Source organism: Podarcis liolepis (genome assembly GCF_965112155.1).
Source record: "Podarcis liolepis genome assembly, chromosome: 13".
Classification (NCBI taxonomy): domain Eukaryota; kingdom Metazoa; phylum Chordata; class Lepidosauria; order Squamata; family Lacertidae; genus Podarcis; species Podarcis liolepis.
The window spans coordinates 14,916,836-14,940,869 of record NC_139573.1 but is presented as its reverse complement, the minus strand read 5'-3'; the positions used below and the strand labels follow the sequence as shown (position 1 = coordinate 14,940,869).

The 24,034-nt window shown below is 44.1% G+C and overlaps 3 protein-coding genes across 4 annotated transcripts; 2 read left to right on the top strand and 1 right to left on the bottom strand.

Annotated features, from left to right (window-relative positions):
- Window positions 1–1,417: 1,417 nt before the first annotated feature.
- On the bottom strand, window positions 1,418–12,362 carry LOC310691204 (ribonuclease-like). Its single transcript, XM_083470871.1, has 3 exons — window positions 12,262–12,362; window positions 4,822–4,950; window positions 1,418–2,909 (listed from the first exon to the last, which is right to left on the bottom strand). The coding sequence occupies exon 3, from the start codon at window positions 2,882–2,884 to the stop codon at window positions 2,456–2,458; it is 429 nt and encodes a 142-aa protein (XP_083326997.1). The 5' UTR covers window positions 2,885–2,909; window positions 4,822–4,950; window positions 12,262–12,362; the 3' UTR covers window positions 1,418–2,455.
- Window positions 11,509–16,370, top strand: LOC310691181 (ribonuclease-like). Its single transcript, XM_083470838.1, has 2 exons — window positions 11,509–11,699; window positions 14,866–16,370. Exons 1-2 carry the CDS (start codon window positions 11,595–11,597, stop codon window positions 15,295–15,297), a joined length of 537 nt encoding a protein of 178 aa, XP_083326964.1. The 5' UTR covers window positions 11,509–11,594; the 3' UTR covers window positions 15,298–16,370.
- A 3,138-nt stretch (window positions 16,371–19,508) lies between these two features.
- LOC310691200 (ribonuclease pancreatic-like) lies at window positions 19,509–22,641 on the top strand. 2 transcript variants are annotated; one of them, XM_083470867.1, is made up of 2 exons: window positions 19,509–19,905; window positions 21,964–22,641. In XM_083470867.1, exon 2 carries the CDS (start codon window positions 21,983–21,985, stop codon window positions 22,412–22,414), a length of 432 nt encoding a protein of 143 aa, XP_083326993.1. In that variant the 5' UTR covers window positions 19,509–19,905; window positions 21,964–21,982; the 3' UTR covers window positions 22,415–22,641. The 2 variants fall into 2 exon arrangements, with proteins under 2 accessions (XP_083326993.1, XP_083326994.1); XM_083470868.1 differs by having other exon boundaries at window positions 19,510–19,905; window positions 21,967–22,641.
- The last annotated feature ends 1,393 nt before the right edge of the window (window positions 22,642–24,034 follow it).

Here is a 24,034-nt window from a genome sequence, read left to right as displayed (position 1 = left end):
AGCCCTCCAAAACTGAAGCCAGTTTTGTGATTTACATGAGTCTTCTGGGAAGCCATTGATGGGAATTAGTGCCCAATACAAAACACATGGTGGATTTCCTTCCAGTACAGTGGTGCCCCGCAAGACGAATGCCTCGCAAGATGGAAAACCCGCTAGACGAAAGGGTTTTCCATTTTTGAACTGCTTCGCAAGACGATTTTCCCTATGGGCTTGCTTTGCAAGACGAAAACGTCTTGCGAGTGTTCCGATTTTCCCCCGCTTCCCTTCCTTTTTCTAAGCCGCTAAGCCGCTAATAGCCTTTTAGCCGCTAAGCCGCTAAGCCTTTAATAGCTGCTAAGCCTTTAATAGCCGCTAATGCGCTAATCCGCTAATAGGGTTGCTTCGCAAGACGAAAAAACCGCTAGACGAAGAGACTCGCGGAACGGATTAATTTCGTCTTGCGAGGCACCACTGTATGGTTATGATTGATATGAATCAGTGATTTGGTACTCAGTGCCTTGATTGGTAAGTCCAATCATTTCTGAGACATGACATAAAGTTCCTAACATGAAATTCATCATTTATGGCTGCCATGTGCTGTGTCAACATCTTTATTGAGCTCTCCACCACAACCCCAAGCTCTTGTACCAGATCAACCACCACCAGTTCAGAGCCTAATAGCACACATGTGAAATCAGGATATTTGAATCCAATGTGCATCACTTCACGCTTGGTAATGGTGGATTGCAATTGCCATTTTATTGCCCATTCAACCAATTTGGAGTAATCCTTTGGAAGCTCCTTGCAATCAATCTTCCCGGATACATCAGTTTTCTTTGTATACCTTTCTTTGTATACATAAGTATACCTGAAGGAGCGTCTCCACCCCCATCGTTCTGCCCAGACACTGAGGTCCAGTGCCGAGGGCCTTCTGGTGGTTCCCTCGTTGTGAGAAGCCAAGTTACAGGGAACCAGGCAGAGGGCCTTCTCGGTAGTGGCACCCGCTCTGTGGAAAGCCCTCCCACTGGATGTCAAAGAGAAAAACAACTACCAGACTTTTAGAAGACATCTGAAAGCAGCCGTGTTTAGGGAAGCTTTGAATGTTTAATAGAATATTGTATTTTAATATTTTGTTGGAAGCAGCCCAGAGTGGCTGGGGAAACCCAGCCAGATGGGCGGGGTATAAATATTAAATTCTTATTCTTATTCTTATTCTTTGGGTAGTGATTTAAAAAAAAAAAAAACCATAGCAGAGAGGTGGAAAAAATCAATGTAATACAGTCACTGTCACGGAAGAAAAATGTAGGTTCTCATCCATCCCTTAATTCCTCCCTTGCCCACCCAGCAACACAGGAGATCTTGTGTATACTTAGATTGAGCTTTCTAAATAACTAAGGACTCGGTTTCATGCTTGAATGAAGCCCAGTTTTATTTTAGTAAAGCTGTAAATTCAGGTATGGAAGAAGATAATCCAGAATATGTGCCTGTCACCTTATCAAAACCTAATTAAAAGCTAGCTGGCTAAAAAGTTTAAACAGAAGCCTGGAGAAGGAAAGAGAGCTATATTTAAACAACTGAAGAGCTGTCACATGGAAGATGCAGCAAGTTTGTTTTCTGCTGCTCCAGAGGGTAGAACCCAAACCAATGGATTCAAAGTACAAGAAAAGAGGTTCTGGTTAATCATTAGGTAGAACTTTCTGATAGTAAGAGCTATTTGACAGTGGAACAGACTACCTTGTAAGGTGATGGACAGTCCTTCACTGGAGGCTTTTAAACAGAGGTTGGATGGTCATCTGTCACGGATGCTTTAGTTGAGATTCCTTCATTGTCGAAGATGGACTGGATCCTCAGGGTTCTACAGTTCTATTATTTTATTACTCAAAGCATTAAGGGTTTGGCAAACGCTGGTGAACCCTTCAAATATTGAGCTCTCCCAAGCTTTGCTACATTCTGATACGGATTTATGAATATAGTGTCTGTTTCCTCTCCCTCCCTCCCTCTCTCTCTCTCTCTCTCTCTCTCTCTCTCTCTCTCTCTCTCTCTCTGTGTGTGTGTGTGTGTGTGTGTTTTCTCTCTCCTCTCCTCTCCTCTCTTCTTTTCTGTTCCTTTTTTCCTTCCTTCCTTCCTTCCTTCCTTCCTTCCTTCCTTCCTTCCTTCCTTCCTTCCATTATACTGGAAACTAGTATAATGGAAACTAGCAAGCAAGCTGCAGACTCTTTTGGATCGACACGTTCTGGAGTTTTAAAGAAACACCACTGCCATTGTTTTAAACACAGAATTAAAGTTGTGTGATGTGCTGTGCAGAATAAAGAGAAACAGGACACATCAGGAAGGGTGTAATTTGCATAGCACGCAGGAGGGAGCAGCCAAGATGGGGCCCAGCTTTGTAAATTGCTCTGGGTAGATGAGCTTGAAGAGGAATGGCCAAGGCAAAGCAGGATTCTTTCAGCAGCGTGGCCTGTTCCAACTGCTAGGCTTAAGCATGAGAAATGTAGTGGACAGGGAGACCCTTCTCGCAGGTGACCCGGATCCTCTTGATTTTGCTTTTCCCCTTGTACCTGCAGAAGACTCTTCGGAGGCCTTTCCCCCGGGTGCAGATGGTGATCGGGAAGAGGGTCTTGCTGGTCTGGTTCCCATCCAGGATTTTCCCTCTGGAATTGCAGATGGAAGTCAGCTGGTGTTCGCTGGCATGGATGAAGGTGTTGCCTCGCTGGCAGTTCAGGTGTCTCCGTTGCATCATCAGGTTGCAGTAGGTGTTGTCACTCTGCAAGTCAGATTTCGGGTTGTCCTGGTGCCTCTTCAGGAAGTCAGTGTAAGATGTAGCCTGGCTCCATGGGAGAAGGGTGGTGGCCATGAAGACGAGCAGGAGAAGAAGGGCCCTATGGTGAGGGCTCCTGGGAGACATGGCAGCGTCCTTTTGTGCTGGGTATCTGCAAAGGCAAGCGATAATAAAGCAACACACATGCTAAGCACTATATGCTAAAGCAGGAGTGAGGAACATTTTTTGCCTAGTGTGGACCAGATCCTGAGCAACCCCAGCCAAAGCTGGTCACTTTGACAGGTGGGCAGGGCAGCCCAGCTGTCAGTCACCTGACAATCCCTTTGCCAGGGAGCTCCCTTGCTATCTGCCCCACAATGGATGGGGCACTACTTGTGGGGGAAATGGCAGGGCCTTTTTGGCTGTGGAATTGGCCATTGGAAAGATTTCCCCTGCAAGATTTGTTTTTAAAATAGGGTTTTATATTCCATTGTGATCCTTGCCTGACAATAATATACCCATTTTTGGTCTGTCTTTGTGCATCTGTGACCGTTTGGAGAGTGGCAGGTTGTTCCTTTTAAACTTGTGAATTCCAGAAAAGAGATCACAGACATTATATTTTCTGTCAAGGTATTTTTCCACTGAGGATGACAGGAGTGTCCCAAGAAGTCTGTGTGACCATTATGATCACCACATTGAACTGTCACCAAGCTGTTGTCATCTTGTGTGTCTCCTAAACCTACAGTATACTAGCTGACTTGTTTGTATAAAATGTTATTTTGTCGAAAGGCTGTGGGATGGAGGTTCCCCATCAGTGCAGTAAAGGAAGTTGCCTTAGACCAAATGAGACCATCAGTCCATCTAGTTCAGTTCTGTCCACACTGACTAGTAACTGTACTCCAGTGCTTCAGGAAGGAGACTCCTGCAGCTGTAACTGGAGTATCTGATTCTGGGGACTAAGCACAGTTCCTTGAAGCACATGCTCTTGCATTGAGCTATGGCTCATGCTAGAAAGACAGGAAGGGGGTGAGCCGAGGCTGCAGAGTGGGCATCCTAACCCCATCCTGGCAAATGTCATATTGTCGCTGCTGAGAGACCACTGCTGCCATGTCCCTCTCACCCCATTGCTGTCTCTATCATCCCTCTCCATTTCCAATCCCCTCAAAGCACAGCAGAAACATGGACTATTTACTCCTAACTAAATTGCTGGTGAATTTTATTTTATTTATTTTATTTTATTTTATTAACCTACAAATTGCTGTGGAAATGTGGAGAACTAAATTTAAGGTTAAAAAAAAAGAAACTGAGAGAACCAATACTGACAGATCCATCCATCTTTACCTCTTAACATTCGTTCACTGCCCTTTCATAGTCACATTTATAGTGCCTAAACTTGCAGTATTCTTCCCCCTAAACTTGCAGTATTCTTGTGGGTCCCTTGAGGATCCTGGTGATTCGGAATATGAATGCCTGCTTAAGCGTTGCTAGTTTTATTCCTGGCAGGAACACCGAACCTTTAATGTGTGGAAATTTAGCAGGTGACAAGCTTCCTTGCATGGAGATAATGTGCTGGAAAGAACTTGACTTACTAGATTTTGGCAAGTCGTGCTGTGAAGAAATGAATTTTCCAGCAATAAAAAGGTGAGCATACTAAACCAGAAGGGCTACCTTTTTAGGGACTGAGTAATTCATACAAAACAATATTTGCATCTAGTGACAAGTGAGCTTCCACAGGCTCAGTTCAGAGTGACTGAGGTGATTAAGCAGGACTATTTCTGTGAAAACATTAGGAAATAGCTTGGCTTAATCCAAGGCAAGCCAAATCAGCTCAGACCTTTTAATGTCCCTATTTTATATTTCAAACCAGATGACTCGAGTCCTTTGACATCTTCAGTTGTGTTTCACCTCTGAGCACTACTCATGGGCAGAAACCAGGAGTTCTGGCTAGAGGGACACATGTGCATCTAAATCTAAAGGGCTTTCTCAGTCACACAGACTCATCCATTCCATTCCTAAACTCCATGCATCACTGATGGTTGTAGCCTTCTGGGGAAACGAGGCACGATCCATTACTGCAAACTTACCCAACCTGTCAAGCGTCTCCCTTTTTGGCTTCCTCCTAGATGAATGAATGCAGCTGTCAACAGGGCTGAGGACTCCAGCAGGAACAACCTTCCTCTTCTCAGAGTTCCTGTTATATAGAGCTTGCAAGCCTGTTGTCATATGAAGAAGTTTAAGCTGTCTATGAGTTCCCTGTTTAAGTAATCCTGCACATAGCAACTTTCTGGCAGAAGGTTGCTGAGTTATATAGCATGAAATTAGGTGGACAACCTACACCGCCATCTTTGGAAATGAATGTGTTCAGCCCTTCTTCATTATGATCAGTGCCTGACTTCAGGCAATCACCACCAGGATTTAGACCCAGGATCTGTTTTCCTGGGAAGCCCATAAGCATGACTAAAATGCTTCTGGCACAATGGAACACCATGACAGAAACCAGAGCACATAAAAATGCCATTTACCTTCCCACTGCATTGGTACATATTTATCTACTTGCACTGGTGTGCTTTCAAACTGCTATGTTGGCACACGGGTGGCGCTGTGGTCTAAACCACTGAGCCTCTTGGGCTTGCCGATCAGAGGGTTGGCGGTTTGAATCCCTGTGATGGGGTGAGCTCCTGTTGCTCTGTCCCAGCTTCTGCCAACATAGCAGTTTGAAACCTAGCTGGCCACATGACCTGTAAAGCTGTCTGTGGACAAACGCCGGCTCCCTTGGCCTGAAAGTGAGATGAGCACTGCAACCCCATAGCTGCCTTTGATGGGGCTTAACCATCCAGGGGTCCTTTACCTTTTTTTTCTTTTTTTTAAGGTTGTATAGTTACTTATCTCCTTGGCTCAGGGGTCGTATAACTCCATATTCTCTGATGAAAATAGAGACATCCCAAAGAAAATTGGGACATTCTGGGGTCAAATCTGAAAATAGGGACATTTCGAGGGTCTGCAAGCCTATGTGTAAACATGAAAAAGAAATGAGATAAAGGTTGGGTGTTGCCTTACTGTGCATGGTAAAAAAGGTAAAAGGTAAAGGACCCCTGGACGGATAGGTTCAGTCAAAGACAACTATGGGGTTGCGGCGCTCATCTTGCTTTCAGGCCAAGGGAGCCAGTGCTTGTCCACAGACAGTTTCCCAGGTCATGTGACCAGCATGACTAAACTGCTACTGGTGCACGGAGAACTGTGGCAAGTGCCAGAGTGCACAGAAACACCGTTTATCTTTCTGCCACAGTGGTACCTATTTATCTACTTGCACTGGCGTGCTTTCAAACTGCTAGGTTGGCAGAAGCTGGGACAGAGCAACGGGAGCTCACCCCGTCACACCGATTCGAACTGCCAACCTTCCAATCAGCAAGCCCAAGAGGCTTAGTGGTTTAGACCACAGCGCCACCCACATCCAACTGTGCAAGGTAGCATTCTGTGGGTGGGGGAGAAGATGAGAGAGGAGTGTTGGAGGCTGCCTTGCTGTTGTGCATGGCAACATTAGCTGAGGGAGGGAGGCAGAAAGCAACCTCAGTGCCATCTTTGTAGGTTGCCATGGCAGCTGCTGTGGCAGTGTAGCAGCCTCGGTAACTGGCAGGTGCAGTGGCAGGATTTGCTGCTCCTAGACTCTACTGGGATCCTGCCACCTGAGGCAACCACCTCAGGCTGCCATCCCTGATGTTAATCTCCCCTTACTGTGCCCCCGATCTAATTCTACCTGCACACAGTTGCTGCTTCTTTTAAAAGAAAGACAAAGGTGTGGTGAATTGGTTAGAGTTTCAGACTAGGATGTGGGAAGCCAAAATTCAGAAGTTAGACTGGCCATGCTTTTCTCCTCATTTCATCCCCACAAAATGTTCCACAGCTGAATTTCTTCCAGTCACAAAGTTTAAAACTGGAGCAGCTACTGCCAGAGGTGGTGCTTGTAGCACTTGGCATTTGGCAGAAGTACAAATTGACTTTCTTTGGGCCCAATACCACACGGAGCAGGGGAAGCTTATAACGTATTGGCCTGAATATAAGCCTCACTATCCCCCCAAATTCTGACCATAAAAAGTTCAAGTGTGGCTTATATTCGCGACCTTACGATATGCAGCCAGGAGCGTGGGGCAAACAGTGCTAGGAGAGCGGCAAAGTGATGCCCGCCCCATGCGTAGTCCCCCACCCTCTCCCCCAAGGCCGGAAGGGGGAGAGCGAGGAAGGGGAATATGCTGTCAGCAATGCGGATCCCACCCCCCACCCCCACCCCAGTATGCAGCCAGGAGCAGCGGCTTATATTTGCATATTTTTTTATTTTTTCTCTCTCCCTCCTCCAATTTTAAAGTTGCGACTTTTATTCAGGTGCAGCTTATACTCGGGCCAATACGGTATAATATAATATAATGCTGTTGAATGGGGTGGGTGAAGACAGTCTGGGTTTCTTCAACAGATCAAGCCTCTTGTTGGGACAAGCTTCCAAAAAAGGAGATGCACCAACTTGCCTCCAGTTTCCCGATCTTTCCTGTTGAGCAAATGGCCATGATCTCCCTGGTCCTGCAATCGTGTTTTGTAACTGTCTTCTGCATGTGCTTCCAAACCACCAACTGACTAACAGATTGAGACACACCTGTAGAGGGGATAATAACCTCAAAGACCTGTTACCACAGCACAGGAGAGGGGGCCTCATCCTGTAATGTTTCACCAGGGGAATTTCACAAACAAGGACAGAGATGGGGTGGCCTTATTTGTTGTATATGTATATTTGAGCTTTTATGGCCCACCTTTCTAGGATTACATTTATTTATTTATTTTATCTAACAAAAAAGAAACTTTTTTGAAAACCGCTTTGAGTTTTTTTGTACAATCAAGTGGCGTGTAAATTTTATGAAATAAATAAATAAAATTCACAGACAGCCTACAGAGAGAGAGAGAGAGAGAGCTCTCTGAACAGTTTACATAAAATAATATACTATTTTATACTTAAAGCTGTTGTGGAACGGTGGGTTATTAAGTGGTCAATCAATTTTGGCATTTTCTTACACATACCAATATAAAGTAGACCTGCCTGCGATCAATGATGTAGAGTTCCAGAAAATACATAGGTGCTTCCACATTAAGAGCACCCAAACCTTGCAAATGTGAAATGAACTTTATGTGGCACTTCTAAATGTATCAGTTCTAAATGTAGCAGGCAGCAGACTAGGAGGCTTCTCCAGCTCTTAATCGGTTGCCAAACATAAATGACGAGCTAGGAAAAAACCACAGCATGATATACAAGCTTTTGGGTGACACAGTGCTCTTCTACTGGCTAGGAATTAAGGAAACAAAATGGCTCCAGGGAGGCAAGGCATTTTTTTCTGGTGGAGTGCATGCTTTCAAGTTGCCCATGCAAACTTCACTTGACTAGAAATGCGACAGAAGTTCAATTCTGTATTCATTTAAAGACAAATCTATCAAGGTCCTTTGACTTTACATGGCTGCCGAAATGGGTGTGGGAGCAACCAGGCTGGATGTAGGGCTGTCGACTTTTCAGCCAGGTGTTATAGCGATGCCTGCAAAAGATGCTTGTTCTATAGATATTTGCATGTGAACTGTTTCTCCCCAGACCATAAAACACTCCATGTGCAGATTTGGGGTTTTGTTTAAAAGCTGAAAGATCAGGTAAGTCCATTTCCACTCAGCATCCTCTGATCCTACCATGTCCAATTAGCAATATTTCATGGATGAGAGCCAAAGTAGTAATACACTGAGAAGAAATAGAAAAGGCTTGGAAAGGAGGAAGCAGGTAAGGTTGCTGCTGCTGATTTATTCTGAGTGAATTTATACCTCACATTACAGTCCTAATGACACCTACATGCCTAGATGGTACAAACAAGCCCTCTCTGCTTTGTTTCCCGGGGTAATTTACAAGCTGACAGCCCCTCTGGAATGAAGGATCCCATCAGATCAATCATGTCCAAACAGCGCCTCTTCCTAGCAGCCTTCCTCCCATTTCTCTTCCAACTTCCTCCAACAACATCTAAGCCAATGCCATTGGTTCCACAGCTCTATCTGCAAGAAGCAGGACACTTTTGTGCCTGGCCATTAGGGTACTTCATTGGCTAGGGAGTTGACATTAGTACCCTGAAGAGAAAAGGAGCATTTGTGGTGGACACCGGCCAATGGCAGCACCCAGACGGGACGTGCAAACTCTGCCAGAATCCCTTGAGGAAGGGTCAGCTGCAGAAACTCCTTTTAGCTGGCATGGACTGGCAAGTACTTCATACATATCATCAGGGTGTCAGCCGTTCCATTGAGAATTTGGATATGGATGTCGCAAATTCAATGGCCAAGGAGGTGAAGAACAACAACTGGAAAGTAGGTTTGGAATTGGATAGGGTGGTGAACAAAACAGGGATGAAGCTGCCCAAGGCTTGGGTAGCCCTTGCGGGATCTCACTCCCAGATGACTATTTTTGCACATGAGAAATCTCAGGAGGACACTTATAGTTTTGTGAGGCAAGAGGTCTTCTGCGAATACTACAGGTGAGCAATATTAGCCCTCTACAGCCACAAGTGGCCACTCAGAGAAAGTAATGAGACGAGTACCCTTAATAGAGACATCCTTGTTCTTTGCAGCACAGTATATTATAAAGTCACCAGCATTTGGCAGAGAGAAATAGATAAGCATGCTTTAGGTGACGTGTAAAGTATTGTGTGCTTCCCCTTTTCTGAGTTGCAGGAAATTCAGGGAGGCCTTTACAAACGGAGGGAGCATATTTCAGAAGACAAAGAGCTGTGTACATACCATGGATTTAAAGCACATGATTTAAAGCGAATAATGCTGGGAGCTGTAGTTTACCCTACACAAAGCTATAATTCCCAGCACTCTTAATAAACTATAATTCCCAGGATTCTTCAGAACAAAACCCTGTATAAGCAAAGATATGTTTTTGTTCTCCTGTGGCAAGACTGAAGCACATAATAGTTTCAGAGCAAGTTATTTTAAGGCAGGCAACTGTTTCACAAAACAGAGACACTGCTTGCTCAGGATTCGAAAATATTAAAAGGATGTTCTTGGCAAATAAATTGATGGAATGTTCCACCCCCAAAATGCAGACCCCCTTGATATTAAAATTGGGTCTAATTTTATTCTACAAAGTTTCAGTGTCCATTGCAAATGCAACAAGGGAGAGCCCTCCTTCATTCCTCTCTTAAGGTGTAGCCTCAGAGAAGACAACCCATTCATCACTATTATTGCCAACAACCTCATGTATAGTGCAAAAATCATTTTCCAAATGCCATGTATTTAAACAACATTTTTTAAAATGCCCACAACACACCATTAAAAGTTTTGTCTGTGTCTAGAGATACCACATTTTTCTGAAGTCACAGTATATCATACCGAATGCCCTTTGGATCAAGTCAGCAATATTCCATTTGGGAATAAAGCCTGTCTGATCTAAGCAATAAATGCATTTAACATGCACAATGTAATTGGCAGTAACAATTTGCTGGCTGCATCCCTGACCATATATCTGAAGGAGCGTCTCTACCCCCATCATTCTACCCAGACTCTGCGGTCCAGCACCGAGGGCCTTCTGGCAGTTCCCTCACTGTAAGAAGCCAAGTTACAGGGAACCAGGCAGAGGGCCTTCTCAGTAGTGGCACCCACCCTGCAGAACACCCTCCCACCAGATGTCAAAGAAAACAACAACTACCAGACTTTTAGAAGACATCTGAAGGCAGCCCTGTTTAGGGAAGCTTTTCATGTTTGATGTATTACAGTATTTTAATATTTTTTTGGAAGCCGCCCAGAGTGGTTAGGGAAGCCCAGCCAGATGGGCGGGGTATAAATAAATTATTATTATTATTATTATTATTATTATTATTATTATTATTATTATTAGCTATGCTTATGGGAGTCCAGTGACTTATGGACTCCACAAGCTTCTCCTCCCTCACACGAATGGAAGCCTGTGGGTGTGTGTCGTGTGGGCAACACTATAAACTTTGTTTATAGCACTATAAACAGCGGGTGGCGCTGTGCTCTAAACCACTGAAGAAGAAGAAGAAGAAGAAGAAGAAGAAGAGTTTGGATTTGATATCCCGCCTTTCACTCCCTTTAAGGAGTCTCAAAGCGGCTAACATTCTCCTTTCCCTTCCTCCCCCACAACAAACACTCTGTGAGGTGAGTGGGGCTAAGAGACTTCAGAGAAGTGTGACTGGCCCAAGGTCACCCAGCAGCTGCATGTGGAGGAGCGGAGATGCGAACCCGGTTCCCCAGATTAGGAGACTACCGCTCTTAACCACTACACCACACTGGCTCTCGAGGCTTGCCAATCGGAAGGTCTGCAGTTTGAATCCCTGCAACGGGGTGAGTTCCCGTTGTTTTGCCCCAGCTCCTGCCAGCCTAGCAGTTTGAAAGCACATCAAAGTGCAAGTAGATAAATAGGTACCACTCTGGTGGGAAGGTAAATGGTGTTTCTGTGCACTCTGGCTCCCGTCAAAAATTTATTGATTAAAATAAAACTACATTGAAATGCTGACGAATTTTCATGAAATGAAAAAGGCTAAGAAATGTGGGGAACGACATTAAAGAAGGAGAGAATGAGAACTGAAAGAACAAAAATTGACAGATCCTTCCTTCCTTAGTTGAAACAGAGTAAAAACGGGTTTGTTATGTAAGTGTGTGTGTTTGTGTGTGTGTGTGTGTGTGTGTGTGTGAGAGAGAGAGAGAGAGAGAGAGAGAGAGAGAGAGAGAGAGAGAGCCAAAAAAGCAATATGATAGCCAGAAGGGAGAGGCATGGTTTATATAAAACCCAGTCTGGCACAATCCATGGATTTCTTCCTAGGAAAAAGTTATGAAACTTTTGGCAAGCTTTTCATTGGCTCAAAAGCACAACAGAGTGGTAAATCAGCAGCTTGATCTGCGTGGAGCTGAATCCAATACGGTCCCCCTGGAAAAAGTGAGTCCTTTTTGCATTCCTTTCTCTCCTTCCCTCTGCTGTTTTGTCTTTTCCTCATTATCTGAAGGAACCTGATTTGCATCTTTCTTCCATTGTCGTGTGGAACCAATTCTTGGATTCCTGTCTCCTGCCACACCCAGTTGCTGCTGTTTTCTTTCCTAACTGGTGAAAGAGAAAATGGAGGGTGAGACTGCCATAAGGATTCCAGGAACAGCACTAACTTTTAACCCCTCTGCCTATTTTCATCAGAGCACCAGGAATACCATGTGATTCGATTTAAACACACCGTGTAGCAAGTAGACGAAAGCTGATCCCACTGTTTTCTAGTTTTCCTGCAATGGACTTCAAATTCACATTCCTAACCTACAGAAACGGGTGTGGGTCAGGCATGGAGCAACCAGGATGACAGTAGGGCTGCCAATTTTTCAACCAGCTGCTGCAGCTGTGCCTGTAAGAAATATTTGCACGTGAACTGTTTAACCCCATGCCTAAAAACACTTCATATGCAGATTTTGGCTTTTGTTCAGATGTTGAAAGAGCAGATCAATCCATTTCCACTCACCAGCCTGTCATCCTGCCTGGTCCAATTAGCGATCCTTATGCGGTGATATGCAAAACATAATTTTGGTTGCCTCCAGAATGTCAGCACAATTAAATTCATACAAGGCACACTGCAACCATGGTGCTGCAAATCTACTTCAAACACAATAATGGACTTTATGGGAAGTTGTGAATTAGGGTGGATTCAGGAGGAATGCTCTTTGCCATATAACCTCCTCCAAATAAATCAGAACAAATGCTCAGTAAAGTTCAGGCATAGTGTTCCCATTACCACCTTAGAGAACAGTGAAGTTATTTTTTTCACTACTACATTTCACAGTTCTGCCACCTTCTCCTTGATGTTCACATAGGCTGTTCATTTCTGTTTCTGTACTAACCAGGGGGTATTGATGGGGGTAGGGAGCGGGTGGTGCTATGCTCTAAACCACGGGGCCTCTTGGGCTTGCTGATTGGAAGGTCGGCATTTCAAATCCATGCGATGTGAGCTCCCTTTGCTCTGTCCCAGCTCCTGCCATCCTAGCAGTTTGAAAGCATGCCAGTGCAAGTAGATAAATAGGTACCACTGCGGCGGGAAGGTAAACGGTGTTTCCATGCACTCTGGTTACTGTCATGGTGTCCCGTTGTGCCAGAAGGGGTTTAGTCCTGCTGGCCACATGACCCGGAAGGCTGTCTGTGGGCAAACGCCGGCTCCGTCAGCCTAAAGCGAGATGAGCAACCCCATAGTTACCTTAACCGTCCAGGGCTCCTTTACCTTTACCTTTTTTATTATTGATGGGGGTGAGGGATGTGATTCCCTTGGCAAACATGTTCACATTTTTGCTAGAGAAAAATTAGGAGTGACTTAAGGACTCCTTTTGGCATGAAGCTGGGTTGAGAAATAACACCTCAATTTATAACAAAGTGCAGCATACACAATGCATTTTGGGTAACGTCCTGTGAAAACACAATAAAAACATGACACTGGTAATACAGTGAATGCAGTGATCGGGAACGTGGCCACAGTCTTGGTCTAAGCATTGTGCCAGCAAATCAGGATGGATTCTCAATAAACAGCTCATCTGGAAGAGCCCATGGTGTGAGACCCCTATTCATATCTGAAACTCAGGGCTGCCATTGGAGCACCAGACTCCTTCCTCCTACATCACATGCCCATCCTCCTCTGAATCACCTATAGCCTTACTGCAGGGGGAAGGGGAATGACGAGTTCAGCTATCAAAGCAGTACCCCTCTCTGCTCCATGTCTATGTCCAATTTATATGAATGCTTATTAGAATTTGCACATCACATCTGTTCTGGGCACAGAGGGAGAGGTTGTGTTCACTGTGCAAATGCCAGGTTAGCAATTCTGTCACCGCACTGCACTCTCGTGGCATAAATAAGGACACACAAATTGTTCTACTAAAAACTGTGTATACTGTATCCACTGCGCTTGTGGGCTGTTATATGTAGGCAGTACCACTCGTGCAATTAGGACCAGAATCTCTGAGCATAGGTCCAAAATACGGTACATAACATATGTTTAGACGCCCCATTAGTCCAGCATTTCCAGCAAGCAGCCCATACAGAGAATAATCTGAGTTTTTTTTAATCTTGTGGACCTTTAAAAAACAACCTTTTAGAACTGTAGATATACGAAGAGCCTTGTTACAGAAAGAGTATAAATTAATATTTCAATTAGGAACCTTATATGCAAAGGGTTTGAATACTGAATTCGATCTAGAATGCTATGTATGAGTGTACTGTTGTTTGGTTGTAACAGAAAAGTGATGCTGCAGCTTTAACCATGTAATCATGTGATGATTGATTCTATACTCCTGTATTGTATTTAACTGCTTGTTATGAGTCTGAACACTAGTTGTGCCTGTGAATACTTTCTTTATCCTGAGCAAACCGTTTTGTATGATTGGGTAAGGTATAGTATAAGACTGATCTTTTCTAATTTTTATGGTTTAACACACATTGTAATTGGAGTGCTATTTTGTATCATGCAGCTTTTCGGACTGATGAAGCATGTAGCGAAACCTGTAATAAATCTGGAGAACAGGTCTCTTTTTGCCCACTTGCGTTATTCTCACCAGGGTGGTGGCTTTGATTTGCCTTCCCGTGATTGATCCATGTACCCGGCTTTGTGTTTCCAACTCAAGACCCATTGAAGAACATCTCATCCAGCTCAATCTTTGAAAAACAGCTTTGAAAAACTTTTTCATATTCTCCAGAGTGCTACCCTTGCCGTTGTGGCAGTATGGGGTTGCCGTTCTGTGATTGGACTTACGCTACTTGTTGAATGGTTCATTTATCCAGTCCGTATAATGTTTAGTGTACATGTAATTTGTTAAGATAGAGTTGTACACTTATCCACTCCATGTTTACATTATCTCCAGGCTTTGTCTTGCACATGGCACCTTAGTATGTTTGTTTTTTGAATGGTTATAAGTCTATCTCTATTCTAGCTATTATTCTAGTAAATTTGGTTTTCTGCTTATAAGCCAGTTTGTGGTGTTGTTGTTGTTTTGTTGTTTCTTTATCTGCTGCCATAACTTATTTTATGCATTATAATATGTATTATGTATTATATTATGCATTATAATTTATATTACAATCCTAGGTGCTAGGAAGAATGAGGCTGTCCGAAGACGTCTGTTGCCTATTCCTTGCAGTCCTGCTGGTTGATCTACTCCCTGAGTCATCCTGTGGCAACAACCCCCGCTATGAGAAGTTCCTGAACCAGCACCGAGACGAGCCCAGGAGCCGCTTCCACGGCCGATACTGCAACACCCTCATGGGCAGCCGTGGCCTGACCAAACCTGAGTGCAAGGAGGTGAACACTTTCATCCACGGCTCCAAGCGGCAGATCCGGGCCGTGTGTGCCGAAGGAGGGCTTCCCTCGGGAGAGCTGCGGAAGAGTCGGCAGCACTTCAGAGTCACCACTTGCACGCTCCGGGGGGGCTCTACTCGCCCACCGTGCGAATACAAGGAGAACATTTCGCCCAGGTACATCCGTCATTGGCTGCGAAGGCGGCTGGCCGGTGCACTATGACGAAAGCCAGATTGTGACCTCTCTTTGAAGCACCATTGGTAGACCTGAAGGAATCTCTCTTCCCTGTGTATTCATCAAATTCTGTATCCCAGTATCCCAGCCAAAACAAAGCCCAAGTACATGAAATAGCTGTGTTCACATTAATCCATTGAAGCCTTCCCTTGCCTCGACTTTTCCTTCCTTCTTTATTTCTCACCTCCCCTATTCTCAAATAGATTGTAAGCTCACTGGGGCAAGGCGTCGCCTTTAATGTTTGTTGCTCTGCAAAGCGCTGTGTATACGGATGACACTGTTTCAATGCTAATATTGTCATTGTTAATCATGGCCACCACCATGGGATCAAGATTGAATCATATGTAGAGTAGGCCCACTGAAATCAATAGGGCTTCACTGAGTCATCACTGGTATTCCAAACAGTAAGGAGACTACGCTAAATATGAATGAGACTGAATCTGATCCAACAAGTTTACACAGTGGTACCTCGGTTTTTGAACGTCTCCGTTGATGAACATTTTGATTTTCGAAATGCTTCAGTTTTCGGATATGCCTTGGAAGTCGAACATGCAACACAGCTTCCACTGAATGCAAGATTCTGTGGCCTAACTGTCAGCTATTGAGTTTTTGGTTTTCGAACGTTTCAGAACTCAAACCGTCTTCCAGAACAGATGACGTTTGAAAACCAAGGTACCACTGTAATATCATTTTACAGAAATAAGTGACAATGTGCTGGAATATACTGTATTCAGCACATGTAATTGGGAAGTATCCTGGCAGCGCTACGAGTTAGCATGACATTATTGAATCGTATCGCTTTGAAGAATTTCTTGCTGCTGTTTGCTTTATTTCTGTGCTTTTGTGTTTGGTGTTGTAATGATTGTGATGTTTTATTTTCAACGCTGTTGTGATTATTGTGAGCCACTGCTCACTATATATATATGCTACACATATATTGGCTGCACATGTAAAAAGAAAAGTAAGGACTATATAAATACACATTAAAAACCTTACAAACCCTTTTTATTCATTATCTTTAAATTAGAAGTGAATAAATCATTGCATATGAACAAATTAAAGGCTCTCAAGTTTGTTTCTTAATCATTCATTTTGTGGCATATATTTTCACCCAGATCTAGTTTGTCTTAGTTGATGACATTCAGGACAGGCATCAGTCAGGTTTCCAGTCACAGAAATCTGCTATCATCAAATCCACTTTTTCTGTGCTGGAGAACTCTCGACCTTCTTCCCATCTTTCAATGTTCTTAAACACTCCTGCTCCCTCTCAGATTTAGGCATACTAGTTTAGGAAATTTAAATTTAATTTAAACATTTTTCTATAACCAGGCTTTAGGCGGATTAACATTCTATGTCCTTTTAAATGTGTTTGTGGTAAGGGGGGTTATTGTTTTGTTTTGTTTGTTTTATTATGTATTTTGTGTTCTCATTTTGAATCTTTATGTTGTAAACCGCCCTGCAATCTTCAGATGAAGGGCGGTATACAAATAATAGTAATAGTAATAGTAGTAGTAATAATAATAATAATAATAATAATAATAATAATAATAATGCACAAATCCTTTTTAGCTTTTCTTTTCCATCCATTCATCTTAGTACAGATGGGACACAACTGGCCTTCCAGATATTGCAGGACTACAGCTTCCACAATCTTTGGCCATTGGTCATTCTGGCTGGGGCTGGTGGGAGTTGGAGTCCAACAACATCCAAAGAGCAGCAAGTTAGGAGAAGGCTGACTTCATGGAAAAGTGATGCAAACTTGGCAGATGGCTTGATTGCAGTCTCCTTGCTCCCAGGAAGCAGTTCTCCCTGAGGCTGACAAGCCAACAAAGCCAAACTGTGTTGGAATTCCCTATTCCTATTTGGAAGTTGCATCCAAGCATTCCAGGGAGGTTCAAAACAATTAGTCAGAGCCCTTGGGCACTGTTGCTATTGAAAGAATATTGATTCCTGGCCCCCTACTATATGAGAACATGGGACAAGCTAGCAGTACATCACTCAATGATGAATATTTGAATGAATGTGCTGCAAATTCCTCAAATTCACATCAAAGGGTTCAGAATTCCTGAATGACAGGGAGAAAGCGAGAAACCAAGAGGGATTTTGAAAAAATCCAGGGCTTAATAAGAGACAGGGCCCATCCCATAAAAAGCAACAACACAGGAAGTTGCATTAGGCTGAGTCAGAACTCTGGTCTATCTAGTTTAGTATTGTCTGCACCAAGTGGAAGTCATTCTTGAGGGTTTCTGACAAAGGTTTCTCCCATCCATACCTGGAGATGCCAGTGAATCTAAGCAATTCAGTCTCTTAAGCTTAAGCCAAGAAATAGTATTCTCTATGAAATTCAATATCAATATACGTATCAAGGCTTTGAGTTTAGACCACTGAAGAAACCCAGAAAAATACCTTGGGAGTGTGTTACCTGCAAGCCCCAGTAAAAGGGCCCCATTGGGGGCGAACAGCGGCCTCTTGATTACTTGGACTGCCAGAGTGAAACAGGTGCAAAATGCCGGCACCTTGTCTACAACTTTATTAACATCCATCTACAACTTCACTAGCATCTCTCGGTATTGTGAACAACATTGAAATTACCTTTTGTTGGTATCTTCATGAACTTACCCAAAAAGATAAAGAAAACAAAAGACTGAGCTAAGTACTTGAAAAATCCATTGAAATAAGATATTATAAGTTCATCTTCGGTTGGGTAGTTCGTAAGTCTCTTTGGCTTTGCATAAGTTTTTGTATTTTTCTCAGAAGATTGATAAAGAATGGGGGGCCACCAGGGGGCGCATTGGAAGATGGCTGACAATAACATCTCTCCAACCCACACGAGGTAATTAAGAGGCTGCTATGGGAAGTATGCAGCCTTCCCGGGCCCCCCAAGGGGATGGGGAGGGACTGCCTTGCCAGCGGTGTTCATAATTCACCCCCGGATTCGAAAGAAGGGGGTGCGGACACTTGGCACAAGCCCTCGTGTGAAGTCGGCTCTTCCTGACTCTGTCTCCAATCAGCGCACTGGTTCGCTTTGGCTCGAAATATATAATTGGAAATACATAATTGGAAAGAAGCTAAAGCACATACATCAAGCGAAGATCGGGAGTAAAGACTGCTGATTAATGGATCTCTGTGAGCGGAGCGACGGGCGGGACAAATAAATCAAGTGATGAATCACCATTAAAAGACTGGTATGTTTGGAGTGAAACGGAAAGGGGGTGGAGGAAAAAAAATTTTCTTTTCTTTTGCCTTATGTGAGTATTAATAACCCTCCACCCCAGAGAGAAGAATCGTTGCAATTTATTAATCACAAGCAGGAATTCAAGAACTATGTGGAGTGAATTATTGATCAAAGAGAGGATTGGTAAACATCGGAGAACGGAGGAAAATTTTATGACGCAGTTTCAAATGGCGTCTCGCCAAGACAGGCTTGCCTAAGAAGGACGGGGGGAGGAGGACCAGGGTCATCGGAATGCGAATGGTTATCGGAATGTGATCTAGACCTGGCAGAGCCCTCTGAGATATGTTTGGCAAGCCTGGGGGAATCAACGGACAGACTGAGGGAAAGTTCTTTACAGAGGTGTGGAAATGGCGTCTGTCCTTATGTGATATGATTTTTGGAGAGTATAAAACCCACACAGAGGATGTTTGTTTTCAACCCGCTTGTGAAGATTATCGGAGATCGCAAAGAAAGGAATATATTATAAGAACAAGAAGATGAGGAAAGTAACAAAGAGACTATCTGGACAGAACTGGATAGAACTGTCTGATTAAAGCAGCAATATAAGTGATTTTTGGACCCCTTTTCGGAGCTTGAAGTATGGGTACCCCCAACAAAAATTTAAAAATCTGGCTGTATAATTTGGAACTAATGTGATTTGGAAATAATGTGATTTGATTGGCCTGTTAATAAAAATTATATTTTTAAAAAAGAAGATTGATAAAGAATGCATAATCATTTTGGTAATTACACTGGTACCTCAGGTTACATACGCTTCAGGTTGCATACGTTTCAGGTTACAGACTCCGCTAACCCAGAAATAATCCCTCGGGTTAAGAACTTTGCTTCAGGATGAGAACAGAAATCGTGCGGCAGCGGCACAGCAGCAGCGGGAGGCCCCTTTAGCTAAAGTGGTGCTTCAGGTTAAGAACAGTTTCAGGTTAAGAACGGACCTCTGGAATGAATTAAGTACGTAACCAGAGGTACCACTGTATTGTGTGTATATTAGTCACCAATGTGTTGCATGAGTCGTACTACGAAAGGGAACACAGCTCTTTCTATCTGAGGCAACAATTAAGATGAGGCCACCATCTCATTGTGTTGTTTTGGAAAACACGGCTCTAAGACAATGGGATTTCACGTTTCGACATGCCCTACTACTTTGAATATGAGACTGTCGCTTGTCAGTAATTACTGGGAAGCATTGGGATAGGAATTGATTTCGACACAAATCATTTCCTGGTCTCTTCCCTCTGCCCTCTTTGCCCTGCCTAGCTGCTTACTGTATAGAAAGCTCCTTGTTGACCAGAGTCGGAAGCAACTAGCTCCTTCCAACCGGAGTGTGATCCATTTCTTTGACTTGGAGCTGAACCCAGTGGCAGGTAAGTGAAACCTTGCCCAGTGCTACATCCAGGGCTTTTTCCAGCCATAACTCAGTTCCGGCACCTTTCAGGTAAACACCAGGGGCGTAGCATGGACAGGGTGAGACTGGCAGGGTGGCAGGAAGACGCAACAGGCATGCACCCTTCCAATCAGTCCAACTGGGCTGATTGGAAGGATGTTTGTCTGCCCTGCTGCATCCTCCTCGACTGCTGCTGGGCACCATTGCCATTGTAAGAGAATGAGGGAGGGACATCCATTAATATATGCATGCAGCTGATGGGCATAGCATGAAATTTGAAGGAGGCAGGAATGTCTCAGGGTAAAGGCCAGATTGTAAGGTGATATAGGGTAAGAGGTGAACTACATGGGGCCAAATGAGATGTGGGAGATCTGTGATCAGGACCTCCTATGCATGTTGTTGTGGCGATCACATAGGATCCCCAGATGTTTCACCATCTATTGATCCCTGTGCCACCACTTTATTTCTCGCTGCCACCACCCAGGCCCTACCTGGTATAATACTGAGTCCAGTCAGGGTTAAATTGGAACATAAACTTTTGTTTATTTATTGCAGTTTAACAAGCGTGTGGTTTCATAAACGGTATCAGTCAATTACAAACACCTATCCAGACCTATAACTTCCACTACCTGCTCTCACTCACTAACCCACCTCTCAGATATTTACTTGTCTTCCTAGCCCCTAAATATTCCTGACTCAGCTTATTTTGCTACACTTACTCAACCTACCCACAAACTCTATCCCAATTCACTCCCACTCCAACCAACCACCCAACTCCCAACTAACTCCTCCCTTTACCTCTCCCAAAGCTGGTTTTATAGTCCCTCTGACTCCACCACTGGGTCCTGATTGGGTCACCTGCTTAACTATTTCACCTCCAGCACTCTCATATGTTAACATCACAGTTGCTCACTTGAAGGTAACAGCAATCACTGCACCACATTGGCTCTGTAATTAGCAAATAAGAATAATAATTTATTATTTATACCCCACCCATCTAGCTGGGTTTCCTCAGCCACTTTGAGTGCCTCCCAACAGAATATTATTATTCATAATAATAAAAGCGATAAAACATCAAACATTAAAAACTTCCCTAAACAGGGCTGCCTTCAGATGTCTTCTAAAAGTCAGATAGTTGTTTATTTCCTTGACAGCTGATGGAAGGGTGCTCCACAGGGCAGGCACCACCACCGAGAAGGCCCTCTGCCTGGTTCCCTGTAACCTCGCTTCTCACAGTGAGGGAACCGCCAGAAGGCCCTCGGAGCTGGACCTCAGTGAACGATGGGGATGGAGATGCTCCTTCAGGTATGCTGGGCCGAGGCCATTTAGGGCTTTACAGGTCAGCACGAATATTTTGAATTGAGCTCAGAATCAAGTAAATTGGTTTATAAAAATTAGGCATTGGGGGGATATCTGGACTGTGATCATGGTAGCAGAGGCAGGGGGCTCTTTATCTCTCCCTCCTCAAGTCTGGTCCTGGTCCAAATCTCGCTCACACGCATAACAGGTCAGTGTTAGAAAAAAGCAAATGTTCTGACCTCCTTTCTCTGGTCCTTGGACCCTAGTCAGCACAAAGAGTCCTTGAAAAAGAGTACTTTGCAGAATTCTGCTTTTATTCTTAAAAGTCTTTTATCTGCAAAACGACCAACCAACTGTACAGACATCAACACCACCACCTTTCTCTAACCAACCAACCCACACCCAACACTAACAGTGACCACGCTATATATACAGGTACAATTATGTCAAAGGTTGCATGAGTCATTGTAGGTCGCTTACTTGGTTCTTTTCTCATTAAAGAAACAGCGGCCAATTTTTAGCCGTGACATAACACACCTGATATTTGAGTCAAAGGGGGCAGGACCTCCCATTCGTGCCAATCATATTTAATTTTGTTTCCATAGAAGCTTCCCACAAACACTCCAAATTCTACCACTACATTATCTGTAAGGTGTATAAAGGTTCTTGTCGTCCCCCCTTAAGAAATAGGCATCTCTTCAACATTTCCTTTTTTTCTTTCTCTTCTTTTTCCTCCCAGAAGATTCTTAGACGCTGCCATGCTGGTCTCTCACTGCCTGCTGGTTCGTCTGGCCATCCTTCTCAGCGTCCTCCTGGTGCAGTCCTGCGAAGGGCAGTCTTGGGCCGCTTTTCAAAACAAGCACATCAATTACCCCAAAACCTCAGCCCCCAACCTCAATGCCTACTGCAACCTCATGATGGTGCAGAGGAAGCTGAATCCAGCAGTGTGCAAATTCACCAATACCTTCATCAACAACCCCACGGATTCTGTCCAAGATGTCTGTGGCAATGGCGGGAAGCAGTTCAAGGATAAATTATACGACAGCAACAATCCGTTCTCCATGACCATCTGCAGGTTCATCAATGGTAAACCTCCTAATGACTGCATATACAAAGGCACAGTTACCTCCAGACGCATTCGTGTCACCTGCGAAAACAAGAAGCCTGTTCATCTGGCAAAGCTGCTGTGATAGGTAGAAAACCACGCAAGCCACGCCAGAATGCTCATTTGGCCATTTCTACCTGCAACACATCCACATTATTGGCTTTTCCTAGTTTAACAGTCATTTGCCCTTTCCAGGGGACCTTGGGAGCTGTGGCTCTAAGAGCAATGACGCCAAGTTTCTAACTAAGTATTCGGTTGGTTTCTCTTAATGATTATTCTCTCAATAAAGCTCATTCTATCAGAAGCAAAAAAGTGTGGCTCTGTACCTACATTATGTCTATGAACAGTTTACAACAGGAGTCAGCAAACTTTTTCAGCAGGGGGCTGGTGCACTGTGTCTCAGACCTTGTGGGGGGCTGGACTATATTTTGAAGGGGGGGAAATGAAAGAATTCCTGTGCCCCACAAATAATCCAGAGATGCATTTGAAATAAAAGCACACATTCTACTCATGGAAAAACACCAGGCAGGCCCCCCAAATAACCCAGAGATTTTAAATAAAAGGACACATTCTACTCATGTAAAAACACACTGATTCTCAGACTGTCTGCAGGCTGGATTTAGAAGGCGATTGGGCCAGATCCAGCCCCCAGGCCTTAGTTTGCCTACCCATAATATAATAATAATAATAATAATAATAATAATAATAATAATAATAATAATAATAATAATTTATTTATACCCCACCCATCTGGCTGAGTTTCCCCAGCCACTCTGGGTGGCTCCCAATCAATTATTAAAAGCAATACAGCGTTAAATGTTAAAAGCTTCCCTGAACAGGACTGCCTTCAAATGTCTTTTAAAGATAGGATAGCCACTTTTTTCCTTCACATCTGAAGGGAGGGTGTTCCACAGGGTGGGCGCCACTACTGAGAAGGCCCTCTGTCTGGTTCCCTGTAACCTTACTTCTCGCAGTGAGGGAACCACCAGAAGGCCCTCGGCGCTGGATCTAAGTGTCCTGGCTGAACGATGGTGGTGGAGACGCTCCTTCAGGTATACAGGACCAAGACCATTTAGAGCTTTAAAGGTCAGCACCAACACTTTGAATTGTGCTCGGAAACATACTGGGAGCCAATGCAGATCTCTCAGAACTGGTGTTATGTGGTCCCGGCGGCCACTCCCAGTCACCAGTCTAGCTGCCGCATTCTGGATTAATTGCAGTTTCCGGGTCACCTTCAAAGGTAGCCCCACGTAGAGTGCGTTGCAGTAGTCCAAACGGGAGATAACTAGAGCATACACCACTCTGGTGAGACAGTCCATGGGCAGGTAGGGCGTACTAGGTGGAGCTGGTAGAAAGCTGCCCTGGACACAGAATTAACCTGCGCCTCCATGGACAGCTGTGAGTCCAGAATTACTCCCAGGCTGCGCACCTGGTCCTTCAGGGGCACAGTTACCCCATTCAGGACCAGGGAATCCCCCACACCTACCCCCCCCGTCCCCCAAAAACAATACTTCTGTCTTGTCAGGATTTAACCTGAATCTGTTAGCCGCCCCATCCATCCTCCAACCGCCTTCAGGCACTCACACAGGACCTTCACAGCCTTCACTGGTTCTGATGGTTTACAAGCTATTTATGAGTAAAACCAGGAAATCAGAAGAGCTTGTTCTGTTCAAAGAGAATTAGGCGAATCTTTAACGGATTTCTT

Coding starts and splice junctions, on each gene's coding strand:
- LOC310691204 (XM_083470871.1), bottom strand. CDS start 2,884: ATGTCTCCCAGGAGCCCTCACCATAGGGCCCTTCTTCTCCTGCTCGTC.
- LOC310691181 (XM_083470838.1), top strand. CDS start 11,595: ATGAAACTTTTGGCAAGCTTTTCATTGGCTCAAAAGCACAACAGAGTG. Junction 11,700..14,865: donor ATACGGTCCCCCTGGAAAAA/GTGAGTCCTTTT, acceptor TTACAATCCTAG/GTGCTAGGAAGAATGAGGCT.
- LOC310691200 (XM_083470867.1), top strand. CDS start 21,983: ATGCTGGTCTCTCACTGCCTGCTGGTTCGTCTGGCCATCCTTCTCAGC.